The 22440-nt window shown below is 41.0% G+C and overlaps 1 protein-coding gene across 7 annotated transcripts in view; it reads right to left on the reverse strand.

Moving 5' to 3' along the window:
• The window catches only part of FAM13C (family with sequence similarity 13 member C), a 130745-nt gene that overhangs the window by 54806 nt on the left and 53499 nt on the right, over positions 1–22440 (reverse strand). For all 7 annotated transcript variants that reach the window (XM_047760435.1, XM_047760433.1, XM_047760432.1 and 4 more), the window contains one exon: positions 4461–4524. In XM_047760435.1, coding sequence (XP_047616391.1) covers positions 4461–4524 — 64 coding nt within the window. The remainder of the gene's footprint in view (positions 1–4460; positions 4525–22440) is intronic.

Consider the following 22440-nt stretch of genomic DNA (forward strand, 5'->3'; position numbering starts at 1 on the left):
AAATGACTAAAACCAAGGGCTAAGGGGAAGGAGACATTAACAGATCTCAAATCTAGAGTATTTTCCAATCAGGATCAGGACACCACAGCCAATAAAATCTGATGTCTTGTAGAGGCAGAGTTGAAAGCTCAGGTCAATGGCATAAAGGAAACTCAAGTTTTTCAGAAACCAACTCCTATGGAATAGTTCCAGAGACACTGAAACTCATGGAATGGAAATGCAAGTCCTATCAAGAGACCAAAGTCAAAAACCAGGGGCTTGAGACTGGCAGAAGACAAGTGAGACTGGCAGGAATCAAATTTGTACTTATGCCCTGGGGAGACAAGAAGTGATTGTTTTCAGTTCACTGGGAAAGCATGGGGAACATACACAGAGACAGACATCGATAGGTATCTGTGTTACGTCACACTGCATAGAGGAGACCTCGGGTCAAGTTACTGTATAGAAGAGACCTGCTATATAGAGGAGACCTTACTGAATAGACTGGAGACCTTGGTCAAGTACCAAATCTGGAATCAAATACAGCTGGGCCCCATCTATCTGTGACAGAGAAAGTAGAATGAAGAAGCTTAAAAAGTAGATGTGAAATCTGGGGAAAATATAAAGCACATATGTAATATCTTAACACTGTTATAATCAACAACTACAACATTAGCATCCATAGAAACACCTGGAAAATACTTGTGGACCATGCTTCTTATGAGGTTTAAGAAACTCTTTATGGAGTTCCCGTTGTGGCACAGTGGAAAAGAATCCAACTAGGAACCATGAGATTGCAGGTTCGATCCCTGGCCTTGCTCAGTGGGTTAAGGATCGGCTGTTGCCGTGAGCTGTTGTGTAGGTCACAGATGCGGCTTGGATGTGGTGTTGCTGTAGCTGTGGCGTAGGCCAGCAGCTGTATCTCCAATTAGATCCCTAGCCTGGGAACCTCCATATGCTGCGGGTACAGCCCTCAAAAGAAAAAAAAAATTACAATTAGTAGCAACTGATTATAACAGTCAAAAACTAGAATACAATGGGTTACAGCAAGAAGAATGAAAGCTAAAACTACGTGCCAAACATGTATGAATCTCTAATTTAGTAAGTAAATTAAACCAGACACAAAAACAAGTTCCATTTATAACAAGTTCAAAAACAGACAAAACAAATCTACTTAAGTCCAAAGAACAGTTATCCTTATAGGGGAACAGTGACTGGAAGGAATTAAAAAGGGGTGCCTGGGATGCTAATAGTGTTCTTTTTCTCAGTTCTGGTTGTGCACTTTGTGAGAATTCACCCAGTTGTATATTTATGTGCATTTTTCTATATGTATTTTCTATTTACATTAAAAATACTAAAGAAGTATTTCCCATATGTATTCCATAAGACTCATTTATCTAAAGGAATGGTAATTTGGGGGGGGTCTTCCAAAAAAGAGTTGGGTATTCTATAAGTTTGGGAAATGCTAGGAAAGACCCAGTTTAATATGTTCAAATGAAAAGACAACCCCACAGAGAAAATCTTTGCAAACGATGCAACCAACAAGGGCTTAATCTCCAAAATATAGAGACAACTCATGCAACTCAACAACAACAAAAAAAACAAACAACCCAATCAAAAAATGGGCAGAAGATCTAAACATACATTTCTCCAAAAAAAGACATATGGATGGCCGATAGGCACATGAAAAGATGCTCAACACCATTAATTATTAGAGAAACGCAAACCAGAACTACATCAAGGTACCACCTCAACCTAACAGAAAGGCCATCATTAATAAGTCCACAAATTAACAAATGCTGGAGAGGGTGTGGAGAAAAGGGAACCCTCCTACACTGTTGATGGGAATGTAAATTGGTATAACCACTCTGGAAAACAGTTTGGCAGTTCCTCAGAAAACTAAATATAGAACTACTATATGATCCAGCAATCCCACTCCTGCGCATATATCCAGACAAAACTTTCATTGAAAAAGATACATGCACCCCTATGTTCACTGCAGAACTATTCACACTAGCCAAGACATGGAAACAACTTAAATGTCCACCTACAGATGAATGGATTAAGAAGATGTGGTACATATACATGGTGGAATAGTACTCAGGCATAAAAAAGAACAAAATAATGCCATTTGCAGCAACATGGACAGAACTAAAAATTTCCATACTAAGTGAAGAAAGCCAAAAAGAGAAAGACAAATACCATATGATATTACTTACATATGGAATCTAAAATATGGCACAAATGAACTGATCTACAAAACAGCAACAGACTCAGACATAGAGATCAGACTTGTGTTTGCCAAGTGGGAGAGGGAGTGGGACGGACTGAGAGTTTGGGGTTAGTAAATACAAACTATTCCATTTAGAATGGATAAGTAATGAGATCCTGCTGTACAGCACAGAGAACTATATCCCATCTCTTGGGATAGAATATGATGGAAGATAATGTGAAAAAAAGAATGTAAAGATACATATGACTGGGTCACTTTTTTATATAGCATAAATTGGCACTACACTGTAAATCAACTACACTTTAATAATTTAAACAATATGTTCCTAGTCTACGGGAGGTCTCCATCATTGAGTTTGAACAACGTCAGCCCTCCCTACATGGCCTTGGACCATGAGTTGCCCCATTCAAGCTTTTCTAAGGTTTCTAACAGTCTTCAAAACTTGGTCACAAAATGATCTGCACACATGATTTACCCCTGTAAATGGAGCAATTCCACTTTGAGTACACATTCACTGTCATCAACCAGTCTGGATCAGCAGCACCACCTTTCCGTGGAAAAGCACACATGTACAATATGCCGCTGACTGCTCTTTCACATGCCTGGCTCCATTCAGCACTCTGGCACCCATATAATCCCAGGGCAGTGAGCTGGCACAGTTCATGTAATTTTCAAATACAATATAGTGAAGGGATACAGCAAAGCAGTTTTTCAAATAGAGCATTATGCCACTGTAATTTGAGAATGCTCAAGTCATCTTAGTATTCTCATGGGGTTCCAACTCACAATTCAGAGTCTCTCCCAAATACCTGAAAGTATCATAAGTTGACTCTTACAAGCCCCTCCTTTTTCTAGGCACTTATGACAAAATAAATCAGTGTTCTTTACAACTAGCATTGTGCTTATTCCCAGTGGGGCAAACAGTTCAGTTTATTGCCTCAATCTCCTCAAACTCCTTTTTCCATCCTGTTACCACCATTGAGATTGTGGAATCTGAAGGCTGTCTCTATGCTCAAAGGAGTAACAGGCAGTTTTCTGTGTTGTTATCTTTAGGATATTTTCCACGACCTCAGTTATTAACTGAGTTTAATAAGGCACCTGGTTTACCTTGGCTATTCATTTCTGCCAAATTCTACAGAAAAAAAAAAACCCATCTAAGTTCAGTAATTGCCTGTTGTGGGGGAGGAGGAAGAGAGATGCATCTTCAAATGACAAACAATTTACCCGAAGCCCATCATTTCTCTTCCTGGCATCTGAGCATCAAGTCTTTTCATTCTTTTTGCCACAGTCCTAATCAGATATACCACCCACTGCTCCTTAATTATATAATGAGGGCAAGAGAAATTACAGTATTCCAAAGCAACATCTTAAGCTAAGGCATTTGTAACAACAGGGATCCTAATTATACTATATTGATTTCCAACAGAATTAAATTATATATCTCAAAGAAAATCTAGAACAAGCTAATTAACACTGTGATGTCCAGTGCAGTGGGAAACCATTTGGTTTAGAAAGTATGGCTTCAATATCCCAAAGCATACTGGAAGACCACACTGCAAATATCAAACTATATCATGCTCTGTGGAAAAATACTAAGCATTTGAGACTGCAAAAGCTATCAGAAAAAGTAGAAGGTGGCAGGGCGGGGAGTTAAATAAAATTAAGAGAAAAATTTACAAATGCAATGGTCACAGTCATGGTTATACAATCCTGAAGCAAAGTTGAAAGAAGTATAATGAAATGACTATGGGACTTAGCTTAGGTCCAAAACGTAATGAACAATCTTGCAAATAACATTTTAAATGCATCTGATCCACAGCAAGGAAAACACTGCCCAAAGAAGTGCTAGGAAAACAAGTTTACTTAAGAGCAAAAGTACTAAAAATTTGAATCAGAATAAATTCCTGGGAGTTCCTGTTGTGGCTCAGCAAAAAACAAATCTGACTAGTATCCATGAGGACACAGGTTCGATCCCTGGCCTCACTCAGTGGGTTAAGGATCTGGCATTGCTGTGAGCTGTGGTGTAGGTCACAGACATGGCTCGGGTCTGGCATTGCTGTGGCTATGGCTTAGCCCAGTGGCTATAGCTCTGATTCAACCCCTAGCCTAGGAAGCTCCATATGCTGTGGGTGCAGCCCTAAAAATAAATAAATAAATAAGTAAGTAAATTTCTAGTACTAGGTAAAAGAATAATAAATTTCATGACTGGCTAATTCATATGCATACAACCAGCAATGATTGCACCTACCTCCTCGAAGTCCTGTTGAGTTTCAAAAGCATCCTTTGGCCAAATGGTAGCTTTCTGGTCTATACTATAAAATACAAAGAAAGAAAAATATTTCCATTTAAAAGAAACCTTTCAACAATATACATTTGCAGCTGGCAGCTACAGATCTGGCCATGGCCCTGTTGAAAATTCTTCACCGGTGTCCCACTGCCTAAAGAACAAAATCCAAGATCATTATAAGTCTGCAACAATTTGTAGTGTTTGAGCTCTGCCAGTCTTCCTGTCCCACCACCTGTCACTCCCATCCAGTCCCCTACCCTCCAGCCTCTCTGACCTTCTGTTTCATGAACATACAGTGCAGTTTCCTGTTCAAACCTTAACACTTGAAATTCCCATTGTGGCTCAAAGGGTTAAGAAGGTAACAAGTATCCATGAGGATGCAGGTTCAATCCTGGGCTTGCTCAGCAGATTAAGGATCCAGCATTGCTGCAAGCCAAGGCATAGGTAGCAGTTTTGACTCAAATCCCATGTTGCTGTGACTCTGGCATAGGCTGGAAGCTGCAGCTCTGATTCGACCCCTAGCCTGGGAACTTCCATATGCCACAGGTGCAGCCCAAAAAAAAAAAAAAAAAAAAAAAACCTTCACATGTGCTTTTCCCCAAATCTTCACCAGATTGACTCTTGCCAGCATGTAGCATCAGCTCAGCTTCTAGGTCATCTTCTAGCAAGGCCTTCCTGACCTCTCTGATCAAAGCATCCTTCCTCTTCACTCTCTATAGCCTGGTCCTTAGATTTTTTTCCTAGCCCTTATCACTACCCAAAGTTACCCTGTTATGGGAAATTCCACATAAAAATGTAAGCTCCGAGAAGTCAGTGATTCTGTCCACCTTCTACACTGCTGAATCCTCAGTACCTAGGACAAATTATTTTTTTCCTTTTTATGGCCATACCTGCGGTATATGGAGGTTCCCGGGCTAGAGGTCGAATAGGAGCTATAGCTGCAGCCTACATGAAGCCACAGCGCTAGATGCAAGCCACACCTGAAACCTTTGCCACAGTTCACAGCAATGCTGGATCCTTAAGCCACTGAGCAAGGCCAGGGATCGAACCTGAATCATCATCTGATATAGCTGCTCCAGAAAAATACCATTTGCCTACTGGAGATAGCTTTTGGAAACTTCATTCTATAACTTAACTAACACGATAAATATTATAGCAATTGCTGGGTAACATGGTAAAGCCAGGTTTCACCTCTTCATTGTTTCCAGTAGAAGAAAAAGGACTTGAAACAAGGCAAATCTACCCTGAATATATTTTTTTTAGGTCAAAAACAAACAAAAAACCCCACAAAAACTCCACTACTGGCAGATGCTTAGCTCCAAATTGGGATTCATCAAATGCTATGGTCCAATGGGATCTATTACATAACATTCAATTTTTTTCTGCAGCAGTTCGTATGCTATTCTATAATAAATATATTAAATTACAGTTATTATCCTTATAAAAAGGCCTGCTATCTTAAGGAATAAAGGATTTAGTCAGTGCTAAGTCATTTATGAAAAGATTTATTTTGGAACATAATTATTTACAGTTATTATCTGCTTTACTTTGAATCCTGAAGAAAGCATATATGGCCTCTGAGTGGTCATCAAGATGAATGATTTCTAAAAGTTATTATGCATTTTTAGAATGCTACAAGCCTAACTTCAAAATATTCTTAAGAATGTCAAGTTTTTTCAGTCCATAAGTACTGCTAACTGTGAAAACAATTTTTTTTTAATCACATCCCACAGCATGTGGAAGTTCCCAGGCCAGGGAACAAACCTACACGATAGCAGTGGTACAAGCCATGGCAATGACAACACCAAATCCTTAATCACTAGGCTACCAGGGAACTCTCCAGGAATTTAATTCTTTTTTTTTCATTTTTTTAAGTTTTATTGAAGTATAGTTGATTTACAATGTTGTGAAGATTTCTGCTGTACAACAAAGTGTACAAACATCCATTCTTTTTCTGATTCTTTTCCTACACAGACCAGAGAGTATTTGGTAGAGTGTCCTGTGTTATACAGCAGGTCCCTGTTGGCAAGTCATTCCATGTTCCTCAGTGTGCACATGCCAATCCCAAACCCCAAGTCCATCCCACCCCTACACCTGTCCCCCATTTGCCAAACAATAACTTCCAATGAGAAAAATGTGTAAGTGGTAAAACAGAATTGTGACTGTCACACTGATATCTACCATGTCTGCACAAATAAGAATGTCCCTCCTGGGTGTGAGAGAAGATTGAGGGTCCCAACCATGAACCCTGGGAGAGTTGGTTCAAGTGAGAAAGAACAGTGAGGAAGAAGGCACCTGGCACACCCATGCTCTGCACGTCAATTCCCTGAACCACAATTATCAGTTTCTTTCCAGAGCTTCAGAAAATGCAAAGTAGCTCTTTCTTACAAAATGGGGGAAACCTTCTGGGGGAGAGGCATAAATCCAGCCTGTCTGGTAACACCTAAAACTTTGAAGGGCTTTTAATTTTCCTCTAACCTAAAGAGGTTCCCAAATTGTGTTTCTATAGAGCTATGGTAGCAGCAGAAAAAGGAAAGTCATGTCCTCTAATGGAAAGAATATTTATCAGTTGACAGTTCTCAACCATTTCTCTAGGGTTTTAATGCCAGAAGATGGTAAAACAAATACACAATAGCCAATAGTCATGGAAGAAAAGCAAAAAATTGACTTTGTATATATTATTGAGATGTAGAGAATAGCGGCATGTCATAGAGTCACAGGATTTTCCAGGAAAACAACTTGTAATCTCTGGGTAAGCATTCAGATCAAGTTTGAGAACCATGTTCAAAGCATCTAAGGTGCTTTAATTTAAGGGTCATCTGACTGTCTTCTATGTGACTGATACAGTGTTGGGGAAATACAAATCAATAAGCAGACTCTTGACTTTTAGGAGACTTACAATCTAGTGGATTCTGAAGAAGAAAATAAAACTGACTAACTCTCAGTCTTGAGGCTATTTCCATACCTCAAGGATGAAGGCACGGGAGCTCATATGAGGATGGTGGAGAGGAATTGGGGAGGTAGAGACAGATAAAGAAACATCATCAGGAAGAAACACAATATGAGTTCTTGGATGTGTTTTGAAAGTATTGAATGAAAGAGATGGGGTAATAAAAATTCTTTCAAAGTTTCGAGCCTGTATGACAAGAAAGATGACAGGTGGTTTTTTTCAATGGAGATAGAAAAATATGCCATTTGGGAAGGGAGTACAGGCAGCAGGCATAAAGAGAGGCAATTCATGAGTTTCCATTTATATATTCAAAGCTTTAACTCTCTGCGTGGCCAGAGCCTAGCACAGTGCCTGGCACATAGCACATGCTTTCTATATGCCCTTTGGATGGATGAATAAATGAAGGAACAGAAGAATCCAGACCCAAAAATGATTTTAATCTAACACTTACTAGGTTTGTGTATCTATAGGTAAGATATTCACCTCTCTCAGCCTCTGTTTCCTCACCCGTGAAGTGAAGACACTGTCAGCTATTGCATAGGATAATTCATGACGTGAAGGACAGTTTGTGAAAAATGTTTATGAATATTGTTAGCTGTATTAAAAATAACACAAGGGATTTCCCATTGTGGCTCAGTGGTTAACAAACCTAACTAGTGTCCATGAAGATGCAGATTCAATCCCTGACCTCGCTTAGTGGGTTAAGGATCCAGCATTGCTGTGGCTGTGGTGTAGACTAGCAGCTGCAGCTCCAATTTGACCCCTAGTGTGGGAACCTCCATATGCCGTGGGTACAGGCCTGAAAAGTCAAAAAAATAATAATAATAACACATGGGAGTTCCCACTGTGCCACAGTGGGATTGGCGGCATCTCTGCAGTGCCAGGAAACAGGTTTGATGCCCAGTCTGACACAGTGGGTTAAAGGATCTGGCACTGCCACGGCTGTGGTATAGGTCTTAACTGCAGCTCAGATCTGATCTCTGGCCCAGGAACTCCATATGCCACAGGGTGGCCAAAAAAGAAAATGAAAACCAAAAAAATCCCACATGAAATGTAAAATTAAATGTAAAAAATACCATAATAGGGAGTTGCCATGGTGGCACAGTGCTAACGAACCTGACTAGTATCCATGAGGACATGGGTTTGATCTCTGGCTTCGCTCCATGAGTTAAGGATCCAACATTGCTATGAGCTGTGGTGCAGGTCACATACATGGCTCAGATCCTGTGTTGCCATGGCTGTGGTGTAGGCTGGCAGCTACAGCTCCAATTCGAACCCTAGCCCAGGAACTTCCATATGCCACGGGTGTAGTCCTAAAAGCAAAAACAAAACATAATAAAATCATAAATGATAATAATTAATGGCATATCTTATTAGTAATCATTGAAGCCTGGTGAGTAAATAAGCTGAAAGGGATAGAAGCTGGGTCATACTTGCTCAAGGCCTCTGGGTGGGTCTCAGAAATTGGCCAGTTAGGGGACAGAAGAAAGAAGAGCCATGAGGAAAACACAGATGCACCATGAAGGAGATAAGAAGCCAACCAGAAGAGCACTTTAAATAGTGAAGAAAAAAAAAAGTTACAAAAAAAAAAGTTACAAGAATAAAAGAATGTCAAGAAGAGCCTGACAATTCAAGGTAAATACCAGGCATTTTACTTACATTATTATTAGCATTATTAGGCCCATTTGATCTAATAGGAGACAGTTAAGGTGATTATTTTATCAATTCGTTCAACAAATATATATTAAATACCTACATGTCAAGTATTATTGCAGGTGTTGGAAAGAAAGCAGTGAATAAAACACACCTCTGCCCTCTATGGAACTTGTATCCTTCTAGAAGCAGAGAGAAGCTGAAGAAATAAACCAGTGATCAATGGTGCACCAGAGGCTAAATATTACATAGCAAGAAAGCAAGGCGAGGAGAACAGGGTGTGCAGAAGGACTGCCCAAGCTCATGCTGCTAGAAAATCTCCAAGTCATCTGGAAATGATGAGAACGAAAGTTGAGAAATAAAAGGCCACTGGAATGCAAAAGATAAGGTCATGGCAGAAGAAGAAACCGAATCGGAAGCTTCTCACTAGAGGAGTTTAGCAGTGAAATGAGAAGACCTGGACCAGTATTAAGGTGTCTCAAACTACCTTCTTTTTGTTTTTAAGGTCTTTAAAGGTCCTGCTTGAACCATTTACAATCCTGCCTGGAAGTTGGCCTCAGGACAAAAACTGGGTCACACTGAAACAATCCACTTCTCTTGCCTCCCTTCATCTAAAACTATGACAGGAAAGTAGCCAAGCACATCTCCTTCCAAGCACTTCTGCTACAGGAGAAGGCAACGATGAGACAGCTAGTCAGGGTGCTCAGCCACCTCCAACAGGAGCCTGCCCTCCAGCCCAGGCCCAGGCAATAGGAAATGTGGCCTGGACTCCTCAGAGCCCACTCATGGCTCTCAGCACTGATGCCTCCAATCACGATCACCCCAACACCCCCAGCACCCCATCACAGTGTCACCACCACCTTTGTCATTGTCACCAACACCCATCACTGTCACTGCCATCTAATCACTATCACCACCACCACTCTCACTGTCTCCACCATCTCATCACTGTTACCACCATCTCAACACTTTCACCAACCCCTTTCACTGTCATCACCACCTTGTTCCTGTCACGACCACCCCATCACTGTCACCACCACTCCCACCATCACTGTCAGCACATCCACCTCACTGTCACCACCACCCGTTACTGTCCCCACCACCTCACCACTGTCCCCACCACCTCATCACTGTCAGCACCATCTGATCACTGTCACCACACCCACCTCACTGTCACCACCACCCATTACTGTCACCACCACCTCACCACTGTCCCCACCACCTCATCACTGTCAGCACCATCTGATCACTGTCACCACACCCACCTCACTGTCACCACCACCCCATCACTGTTACCACCATCCTGTCTCCATCACCATCACTACCACCATCGTCATCACCAACACTACCATTGCCACCATGACAACCACCATTGTGATATAATTCAATATAAAACACTCCTTAACAGAGGAACATAAAACTTAATTGTGTGCTCATATTGAAAGAGCTTCTTCCTGGACTCTGTGACTATAAAATTGCAGCCTGGCCATGAAGGGGCAGTTTTTCTAAAACTGCTGGTGTTCCCACATGGCTGGAACACTAAAGCCTGTGCTGAGCCAGACTTTAGGGTCATCCTGCAGTTACCTTCCCTTGGGGGGCAGACTGGAACTCCAGAGTGAAATGAACAAAGCATTAAGATATTTTTCTTGGCCTGAGGATAATGTCAAACCACAGATGCAATAATTTGTGAAGAAACAGTATTTTAGCATAGGATTTTCAATTTAGAGCAACTTTCGACAGTTCAATTAGCAGATAAATATGTTTCCAATCTCAGTGAAAAGCTCCCCCATCCATCTGATTGCTCGAGGAAGACATCTGAGAGTAAGCTGACACTCTCCTCTCCCTCACACTCAACAGCCAATCCATTACCAAGTCCTTCAAAGTCTTATCCCAAATCACGTTGGCATCTGTCCCCTTCCCACCACAACCTTAAGCCACATTACTATCATCTGTCTTCTGGGCCACCTCCCCGGTCTGCTTCTCCTCTATCCTCCTCAAACCACCACCCTACCCCCAAATCAAGCAACCTTGTCATCACCTTTCTGCACATTTAAAGACTGAAATTCTTCAAGCTCCTTGAAGAAGTGATAGCTTCAAGTGATATCGAAGGAGTTACCTCCCTACTTAATCTCAACTCACATCATTCTTCTCCCTTGTGCTCCCATGACACCAGCATTCCTCCAGTTCAGAGGACAGGCCATGTTCCTGGCCACCTCAGGCCTCCATATATGCTGCTCCCCGGCCCCTAACACTCTTCCCTCTCCATTTGCTCTCCTAATTAACTCACGCATCCTTTAAACACCAGGTACTGGCCCAATCAGGTCTCCCTTTGATACGTTTTGCTGTATTCTGATCTTCCACATCTGCTGTGCCCATTTCAGTGCCCAAGTATGCGTTTGTATAATTTTTTTAATATTCTTAAAATTTTATTTTTAAGTATTTTATTTTTATTAGAGTATAGTTGATTTATACTGTTGTGTCAATTTTTGCTGAACAGCATAGCAACCTAGTCATATATATATACATATATATATATATATATATATGTATATACACACACATACACAAACTTTTTCTCATACTGTTGTCTCTTTCTCATGACAGTAAGCTCTACCAGGGCAGGGATCACATGAATCTTGCTTAATGTTTTACCTCTAGAGCTAATTGTGGCATTTGGCACATAGGAGGTGCTCACAGGTTTGTTAATAAAGTATCAATCCCTGGGTTATAGGCTGCTGCCAATTCTGGTATAAACCTGAGTGTGTATTGTGATTAGGATAAAACTCCCACTCCATCCTCCACCTGTAGTATGGTGGCAGGACAGGCTGGATGGGATGACTCATTCCCATCAGTAGACACATTTTCTTGATGGAAGAGACCTTAACTGCTAAGGATTAGCAACTGGCTTTCTAACTCACATTTATTTTTTTAGGGCCATACCCCCAGTGTATGGAGGTTCCCAGGCTAGGAGTGCAATCAGAGCTACAGCAGCTGGCCTACACTACAGCCACAGAAACATGGGATCCAAGCCATATCTGCGACCTATACCACAGCTCTCGGCAACGCCAGATCCTTAACCCACTGAGCGAGGCCAAGGATCGAACCTGCAACTTCATGGTTCCTAGTCGGATTTGTTTCTGCTGCACCACGATGGGAACTCCCTAACCCATGTTTAGAAAATCCGGGCAGGAAGAGTCAAAGGAGAGCAGCCTCTAGCACACTTTTCAGAGTCCTTCTTAAAGAATCAGGGAGTTCATTTTGTGGCTCAGCAGGTTAAGAACATGACATAGTGTCTATGAGGATGTAGGTTTGATCCCTGGCTTTGCTCAGTGGTTAAGGAGCCGGCATTTCTGAAAGCCACAGTGCAGGTCACAGATGCAGCTCTGATTCGACCCCTAGCCCAGGAACTTCCGTATGCCATGGATGTGGCCATAAAAAAATAAAATAAATAAAGAATCAGAAATTTGAAAGAGGAGGGATGGATTAGGGGTTGGGATTGGCATGTACACACTATTGTGTATGGAATAGTCAATGGTGACCTGCTGTACAGCACAGGAAAATCTACTCAATATTCTGTGATAACCTATATGGGAATGTTTATATGCATATGAATCCCTTTGCTGTACAGCCAAAATGATCACAACATTGTAAATCAATGAAACGTCAATAAGACTTTTAAAAATGAAGAAAAAAAGAATGAGAATTTTAAAGCTAAGAGTCTAAGATATTCCACTGCCTCAGGTTGAGCCTCTGTATTAGAAAGCAACACAGGATACACTAATGCATACCCGGATGGTGGGGTCCGCTGGCTGGATGACTGTTGTTTCCTGAAACTCTTTTGAAAACAAAAAGGTATATCCCAAGAGGGCAACCCTCTGAGCAAAATATTCTTTATACACACACAATAGCTCTGTACAAGATGCCAATAAATTCCAGTAATATTATTAGATACAATAACAACTCTCAAACCCAGCAAATATAAAGTTCCTTTTCCCTACGGAGTGTAAGCTGTATTAAAGACATTCTCTTACTAGTTTTTACCAAGTTTCTATGCTAAATGGACTGAGATCAAATCTTGGGCAACCAGCTTCAAAGGTAAAGAGACCGAGGCACAAAGTTCAAAATGACCTTCAAAGGGATCCCCGATGGGAAAGAGAACTAGAAGTGGAGAGACAGATGTTAAGTTGACTTTTCAATCCATGGATCTCCTTGTCCAGGCCAATAAGCTCCCACAGAGGGAACTTAGGTGTCAGGGCTAAAGGAAGAATGCTGAGCCCCAGTAACAGGCCCTCCAGTAGCTGGGACTCAAGCCTCACTGCTACCACCCCACCTTCTACTTCTCGGAAGATTATAATCAACCAGTGTTACTAAAAACAGAAATATCTGGCCACATTCACACTGAATTGGAATTTCCAGAGGAGTGGACTGGTAACGTGTATTTAACAAGCACTCCAGGGCATTCCCAACTGGGAAATTTCATCCTAAAAGTTCAAGTGCCACCACCTGGGAGGAGACCAGCAGTTGAAGGGCACAGGTGAGGGACTTCTGGGAGTATAGGAACACCTGGGTGTTTCTGGCCTGGCCTCTCAGGGGACACATTCCAGAAGAGGGAAGGGCTGAGTTCTTGCAGATGCTCTAAGAAACTTCAAACACAAGGTGGCCCTGCCACACTGCATAGGTACCAACTCTCACCTTGGTGGGCTGGAACAGACCCCAGAAACAGCCAGAACCACACTAACACCTGGATGATGAGTGAGCAGTGAGGCCCAATGTCAGGATTGGGAGACGGAAGGAGGTCGAGTCCAAGACAGCATATTCAGGACAGGAATCCCATCAGAAGCAGAGGTCCCAATAATGCATTATTATTATGAGTGATAGCATCACCGGGTTTGTTGAGCAGGATGCAAAGCTCCCTGCTTCCATCACCTCACTTATTCCACTCACTTAGTATAGAATGGTTAGACACCTGCTCCAGTGAAGGCAGGGTTCAGCCCAGGAGGCAGAGGGGTCTTAGAAGACATGCACAGCTCTGCTCACTCACATTATACGCACCACCGCCCCCACTCCTGAAAGCACCTGCCAAGACTCTTCATTTTACTGACTCAAGGTTTTTTATAACTTATTTGCAAAAGAGAAACAGACTCAAAGATTTCAAAACTAAATTTATAGTCACTCAAGGGGAAATGCTGGAGGGAGGGAAGGATTAGGACACTAGAAGTGCCAATATACACACTGTTATATACAAAATTGATAAGGACCTGCCGTATAGCACAGGGAAATCTAGTCAATACTCTGTGATGACCTATATGGGAAAAGAATCTGAAAAAGAACGGATATATGTACGTTTATAACTGATTCACTTTGCTGTACACTCGAAGCTAACACAACATCATAAGTCAAATCTACTCCAACAATTTTTTTTTATATAAAAAGGTTTATTTGAGGCAGAACATGATCCCTTAGCTTGAAAGTGTGGGAGAGTTACCTCTGCTGAAGGCAACTCTTAGCCAGCAGAACAGAGAGGGGAGCATGTGAGTGTCTGAAGACTTTGAGGTTCAAGTTGTAAAACTGTGAGATAATTGCTTCCCCCCACATATAACTGATCAGGAACATGTGCCCATTCAAGTAAAGACTCCCATAAAACATGGTTTTAAACATCCGTCATACAGATTGGCATTTCTCAAGAGGGTGGTGGTACACCTTCCTGGGAACATTTAGGAAACTGGGGGTTATTTGTGATGGGCACAGATGTTGGGGTGCCCACCAACACTCTGTGAGCCTGACATGTATGGGGCAGTCCCACAAAGCAGAGCATTGCTCCACCCCCACATGACCTCCAAATGTCCTCTGGGAATGTGAGAGCCAGGGGCACTCGCCCTCAGTACAATCTGTTAGAAGATGATGAGAGATACAGGATGAAATAGAAGTATCTAGAATACACAAGTATAAAGGAAGGGATTGGACTGAATTGCCCTGAGTCATGTTTCACCCAAAGCCACTATTCTGTGATACCACATACAGAAATCCAGCCCCACGACTCTATCTAGCTCTCTGAGTTATCAATTATCCATTATATTCCTATCTTCCATGACCAGAAAATTGAAAAATTTATATCCTAAGTCTCATTTCAGCTAACCTTTTGTTTTTTTTGCCGTGCCCACAACATACAAAAGTTTCAGGGCCAAGGTTCAAACCCACACTACAGCAGCAACCCAGGCCACTGTAGTGCCAACGCTGGATCCTTCACGTGCTGCACCACAGAACTCCTTGGTTAGCCATTTTAAATCCTACAGCTAGACAGCTTTAACCCTTATGCACAGACCAAGAAAACTACAATGGGTGCACATAAAAGTATTTTTAATGATTTTTACTATAGAAATATCTACAAATATAAGTCCTAGAAGGAATCCAAATATCAAATAATTCAGAATAAGCTAAATAAATGATGGTCTATCCATAAATTATAATATTTCCAGTCATGAATATTTTAGAATAATATAATCATAATCACTAAGTATGACAGCAAGCTACATAGAAAAATCCCTCTAAGATCTCATAATACGAAGAAAATATATTTCATATGCATATATATTAAATCAAAAATGTTTTTTACCTAGCATTGGTAAAGGATAAAAGAAAAAAATAGGGCATTGGTAGGAACTGAGTGTGTCATTATATATGGTGTGTGTGTGTGTGTAATATTTAGCATTAGTCTTAAAAAGGAATAATCCTGTTGATGATACCATGATAGAAGTACTGGAGCAGCCAGTGCCTCTTGGGAAGAAGCGGAAGCTGAAGAACAACCTCATTCCCATGACCTCAGGAACACTGCACCCTTGACCAGATAGTCATAGTTCTCAGATTCAAGTTTACACACACATGGTCTCTGTAATCATTATTGAAATTTCTCTCTTAAATCTATTCCAAGTTAGGCCAAGAAACTTCCCAAAATGTTGAGATGTTAGAGCCAAAGTTTTCTATTCAATCTCCTAGAAATATTTCTAACCCAAGGCTATAATGACACCAACGTTTGTAAAAACAAGCTTCTTACAGAACATTTGTAAGTTAAAGTGTTTGTTATAGAAAATCCCATTTGTTGGCCTTAGCCATCAATGAACTCACTAGCCTTGTGACACTAACCTATTACTCTATTACTCAGTTTCTATACAAAGACTGTAGAGTCAGAATGCATTCTACTCTAACTTTATACCCTGGGGCCTGCTTTAAATAAATAGTGCTTCTAACAGAATCAAACCCTAGTACATTAGGAAGTCCCTTTCATACACTATTCTTTTTTATGGCCACATTAAAACAATGGCAGCAACATAAAAACGTATACTAAATGGTAAAAGAGTTTATATCTGGATGGTAAGATTTCAGTACATTTTTATTTCCTTGAAATTTACTGTATCTTTTTTTCTTTCTTTCTTTTTTTGTCTTTTTAGGGCCTCACCCATGGCATATGGAGTCCCAGGCTAGGAACACCACAGCCACAGCAATGCCAAATCTGAGCTGCGTCTGCAACCTATGCCACAACTCACCACAGCTCACAGCAATGCCGGATCCTTAACCCACTGAGTGAGATCAGGGATTGAACCTGCGTCCTCATGGATACTAGTCAGATTTGTTTCTGCTGAGCTGTAACGGGAACTCCCTACTGTATCTTTCAATAAAACCATGTTTCACTTACTGTATTATTATTATTAATAAAAGAATGGGTTTCCCTTTTATCTTTATGCTAATCATTGTTCAGCCAAAGTGCTAACATTTTATCAAGTGGCAAATCAAGGGCAGACTCCTTCAAAAAAAAGAAAAGAGAGAGGAAAAAAAAAAAAAAGAAAGCAAGAAAGCATGCAAAGAGAGTTTCATTCCCAGAATAATCAAGTGTGGGCTCTTTTTCAATCAACAATTTAAGGATTTGGTGTGGGATTTTTTTGTGCTCTACAGCAGGGGGAATGAATTATTTTTATCTGTGACCGCAAGAGCTTGTATTATTTAGCTAAAGTCTTTCTGTGTCTAATCCTTTAAACACCTAGAGTGTTGAGCGTTTTCAATGTTAGAGCTGGAAGGGGTTTTAGAAATCATCTGACCCAAACTCATGTTAGTGGAGGGGACTTAGGGATGTCAGTGAAGTGACCAAGGTCACCTGACAGACGTGAGAGAAAACCCTGCATTTCTTAGTTTGGCTGTTCTTTCCATTCCACCAGATGGCTTCTTCACCCATGGAAGCAGAGGCAGGATTGGGGTAGGGGTGGGAGTGGGGGTGGGGAAGGAGAGAGCCCTCACTATATTGCTTCCTGCCTATGCAGCATAAGCAAATAAAGCTATTTTTAGAATCCACTCATTACCCAACAAACCAGGGACTCTCAAAACATTGTCAAGACAAGCAAACTCACTTCCAAGCCCCATTTAAAAAGAAAGAAAGAAAAAGAAAAATCCTAAGAGCACACTAATAAGAAGAACATGCTGACAACATGCAGAGCTCCTACTCTGGTACAGTCCAAGAAGGCAGATCTTATCCTCTTTATTATTAAAAAATTTCTGGCTGCTCCTTCTCTTACTCATTCTTTCTCTTTTTAGCGGAGCCCATTAAGACTGCTTACTTCTCTGAAACACATTTCAACAAGAAACAATTAGCTATTAACACACACACACACAAACTTGTCTATCTCAAAAACAAAAGATGAAAGGATTTATCCCCCATGGAAAAGTTGCTGCCAACAAAACTTCCTCTTTCCATAAAGTAACAAAAGCTTTTTCTTTTATCTGGAATGTTGCAAAAATAGTCAAAATCATCAAAGACCATTATCCTTGCTAATACCCCAATCTTCAACCTCCTTTAACCTCCAGATGAAGAGGCTAATGAACTCCAAGTTGCAAATATAACCTCCAACTTAATTAGTAGTAACACATTGCTATAGAATAACTCCTATTTATATACATAAGGTCTTTAAAGACATTTAAAAGGCTTAATGTTGTCATAAATTTTAATACAATATTTTAAACACAAGTGCATTAATCACTTTCAACAGTAAATTTACTTAGCTAGGTAAGAAATCCCCGACTTCATTAGTATTCTCTTACATCCATAAATTCCCGTTTGTCATATCTGAGCATTTACAGAATTGGCACTGGCTTAGCTATAAAAATCAATCAAACTGATGCATATTCATCAATTGACTGCTCTAAACAGATTGATGGCGCTTGTCTAGGTTCTATTATAGGGGACGTGAGGGTTTAAGCAAACCAAAGCCTCACTGGGTATCAAATAGAAAATGAGAGGGTTGTATTAAATGATTACTAAGGTTCATTCTTGCTCTAACTAAATGCAGTTCTGTAATTTTACATATTTTGAAAAGCTCTGGGTCCTGAGGAGCATCCCAGAGTGGGGTAAAATGCAGCCCAACCACTCAGATGCATTGAAAATTCAAGTTAAAATGTAAACACATAATCTTGGGAAAGGAGGCATTAAGGAATTATCAGCCATCACCTTATTAGGGCTTAGCTCCAGGCAGCTAGATTCCTAAGGAGTAGCAGTTGCTGGGAAGAAAAGGATTGAAGCAGGCATTTTAAATCAAATGCCTATAGAATGCCAGGCAATGAGCATAAAACAAGGAAGAGATCTAAGTGAGAATTGTGAAAAAATGGACAGCTGCTCCTCAGCCCCAGCTAATTGCTGTCTTGCAGGAATGTATGCCCTGAGCAATCCCATCTTTAGATTTTTCAAAAGAATGTCAAAAATCCATGAAACCTCTGAATTTTAAATACTGAATCAAAATCTTTTAAAAACATTCTATGAGCAAAATATATCTCCACACTAGATACATTTGCAGGACACCAACTTTGAGATCTCTGATGTGGAACATGGTACTGCCAAGGAATATAAAAGAGAGACGAGGGAAGATGGCAAATAGGAGGAAGGATGTGATGAAAGAGAACAGTGCAGGCTAACTCAGTATCTGAAGTCAGCTCTGTTGAGAAATTTCAGAAGAGCAATCAAATGTGGAGGTAGGATGAAGTTACAACAGTGAGTCTAAACCTCTTTGGGGGTCATGGGCAGCATATGAGACTATAATAAATAGATATTTTCACTAGAAAACTAAACATATGCAATGGGTAGAATAATGTTGCCCACCAAGATACCTATGCCTTCATTGTTTGTCTCCTTCCCCATGTTACCTTACATGGCAAAATGAATTCTGCTGAGATGATTAAGTTAAGGACTTTAAGATGGAGCGAATTACAGTGGGTTATCTAGGTGGACCCAATCAATCTAATCACATGAATCCTGAAAATCAGAATATCCTTCCTCCCCGTGGCTGTAACAGAGAACAAACCTGGCCCTATATTGGATCTATTTCTCTAGCTCTAACCTTTTGCTTTGTGGCCCAGGCTTCCTCATGCTGGCTCTTTGCAAAAGAACATTCCCTATAGCCTGGAATATACAGGATAGCCCACTCTCAAGGCTCTGACCTTTAAAGGTACAACACATTTTCCATTCCTACAGAGATAAAAAGTTGCAAAACAAGAGAACAACTTTTGTCTAGTTGCAGGTTTACAGGAACTCTGTGATCAGACCTACCTGGACAACTGCAAGAACAAAGGATTCCAGCACCAAAGAGTTTGCAACAACCAGCTGTACCACCTCCCCTTTTAATATAAAAGAAGTCTGAATTCTGACTAGGGTAAGATGGTTCTTTGAGACGCTAGCCTACCATCTTCTCAGCCTGCTGGCTTTCTGAAGAAAGTCACTATTCCTTGCCCCAACACCTCATCTCTTGATTTACTGGCCAGTTGTGATATGAACAGTAGGACCTTGGACTTAATAACATGGTCAGAGGGAAAGGTACATAAAAATGCTCAGAGAAGTGCAATGTTGCTAGCTTTGGAAATGGAAAAAGTAGCCAAAACCAAGCAATGTAGGCAGCCTCTGGAAACTGGAAAAGGCAAGGAAATGGACTGATTCTGACTCAATGTTGTTTCAGATCTCATTTTACCAGTCTATCAAATTTCACAATATTTTGAGGGTTTTTTGTTTTTGTTTTTTGCTTTTTAGGGCCACAACTGCAGCATATGGAAGTTCCCAGGCTGTGAGTCAAAATGGAGCTGCAGCTGCTGGCCTATACTACAGCCATGACAACTTGGGATCCAAGCTGCATTTGTGACCTACACCACAGCTCATGGCAATGACAGATCTTTAACCCACTTAGCAAGGCCAGGGATTGAACCCACATCCTCATGGATACTAGTCAGGTTGGTTGGTTACTGCTGAGCCACAATGGGAACTCTGAGATTTTTTTTTTTAAAGTTCCATTAGAATGACCTCTGGTGATGTCACCACAGTTGTGACAAATAATTCTATAGCTTAAAGGTTACCAGAACCTAGAACTTCCAGAAAGAAATATAGGCCTGCTGATACCTTTATTTAAGTCCAGTGAGACCCATGTTGACAATCTATCCTACACAACTGTAAAATTATAAATTGGTGTTGTTTTAAGCCACAGGTTTGTGGTCATTGGTTACAGTAGCAGTAGACAGCCAATATAGTACACAAACACTCAAACTTGGGCAAAAACATTCATAGACCCTCCAAAGCTCATCCACAGACACAGATAAAGGCTCCTTGAGCTAGAAAGGGCTCAACAATATGATCTCAGAGCTGAAGGTATGAAACTATTTCTCCTTTCCACGTGTGGGAAGGTCAATACCACTCCAGGACACAATCAGCCCCAAATCTCACTTCTACAAGGATGTATTCACTCTCTGAACACTAACTACTTTTTTGAGTTTCACCCAAATGGCATGTGACCCCTCGGCAGCTCCTTGCTGAAGAAAGATCTTTCTTCCCTTTCTCAAAGTGTTCATTATGCTGAGAACATGTCCCCCTGCCCCAACCACAAGAAGGTGACATTTTACACCTGCTGAGATTGAGCCTGGCTTCTCCTCTCACCTTGAGTCAGACCTAGGTCTACGGTGTCCAGTTTTAGTACCATGTCTCTATCAAGATCTTACTGGGCATGATATGCCTGGACCTGGCCATATGCTGGCTTAGGACAGAGGAAGAATGTTATCAGGAATGTGAGCTACCTGACTCAATGTTGTTTTTAGCCTCAGATCTCATTTCACCAGTTCATCAAATTTCACAATCCCTATAATATTTTGAGATTTTTTTTTTTAAGTTCCATTATAATGACCTTGGGTGAAGCCACCACGGTTGTGACAAATAACTCTGTAGTTTAAAGCTTATCAGCCCAATCTAAATATAAAACCTAATATATCAGACATCACTGGCCTAGCACAGCTCCTGACTGGTGACTTAGCACCGGATCCTGTGATTGCCAACACTGGCGCACAGACTATTCTGGAATGCTGCTAGCTCAGAAAACTAGACCCTGTCAAAGTGGAACATGGAGGCTAGAAGGGAAAAAGAAGCAAAGAACAACAAGGTAACTGGAATCCTATGGAGGTTTGCTAAAGTATAGGGGAAGAGCAAGAGACTAGATATGTTTTTGCAAGAATTAGCCACTCTGTTGGGAAGACAAGCCTGGACTCAGCAGGGAAGGCCTTTGTAACCAGTTCCTTTTCCTGACATGCAGAAGAGGTGTAGGGATCTCCTAAAATGTTAAACAAATTTCTGTGTCTTTGTGCACTCTATTTGTCTGAGGAAAGTGGCCATGAATCTGAGAATCTGAATGAAATTGTAACTCCACGCCCCTAAATTTAAGAATTGCTGCCCTGTATGGTTCCTCTTGAGTAATTCAATAGTCTTAGTTATTACTAGTCATGTGTGAATGATTCTCACCACAGAACCCTATTAAATTTCTGACTTTCCCTCTAATAACAGGAATATTACCATTTACTTTCTCCACTGTAAATGGGATTGGAAGGGATTTAAAGTTACCAAACATCAAGCATCTCTGAGAAGGTTAACTGCTAATGTCATTTTCCCCTAACAATCTCTGTGGAATATCCACCCTAAAGGCTCCATGCATTGCACACACAAATATAAATGATTTTTTGGTTTAATGTTTTGTTTTGCCATCTTTGCTATTTTGAAATACGCATAGGAATACAGTTTTCCTTGTTCTTGCTGAGAGAGGCAGTCACCAGTCTGGTGCAGGGAGATGGGGTCACAGCCTAATGTGGTCCTTAGTCAACCCCAAACAGCTTTGTTATAGTAAGGGCTCCTGATCAGCAGAGAAAGGACAAAGCTGAGTCTTACTCGAGCCAAGGTCAAGAAAGAATAAACAGATAAGAAGCGGCAACCACTGAGAAGGGTGAGAAAAGGGGCCCAGAAATCCGACTGGATAATGGATCACTTTACATTTGGGGTCTCCC

The sequence above is a fragment of the Phacochoerus africanus genome, chromosome 15, assembly GCF_016906955.1.
Source record: "Phacochoerus africanus isolate WHEZ1 chromosome 15, ROS_Pafr_v1, whole genome shotgun sequence".
Taxonomy (NCBI): Eukaryota; Metazoa; Chordata; class Mammalia; order Artiodactyla; family Suidae; genus Phacochoerus; species Phacochoerus africanus.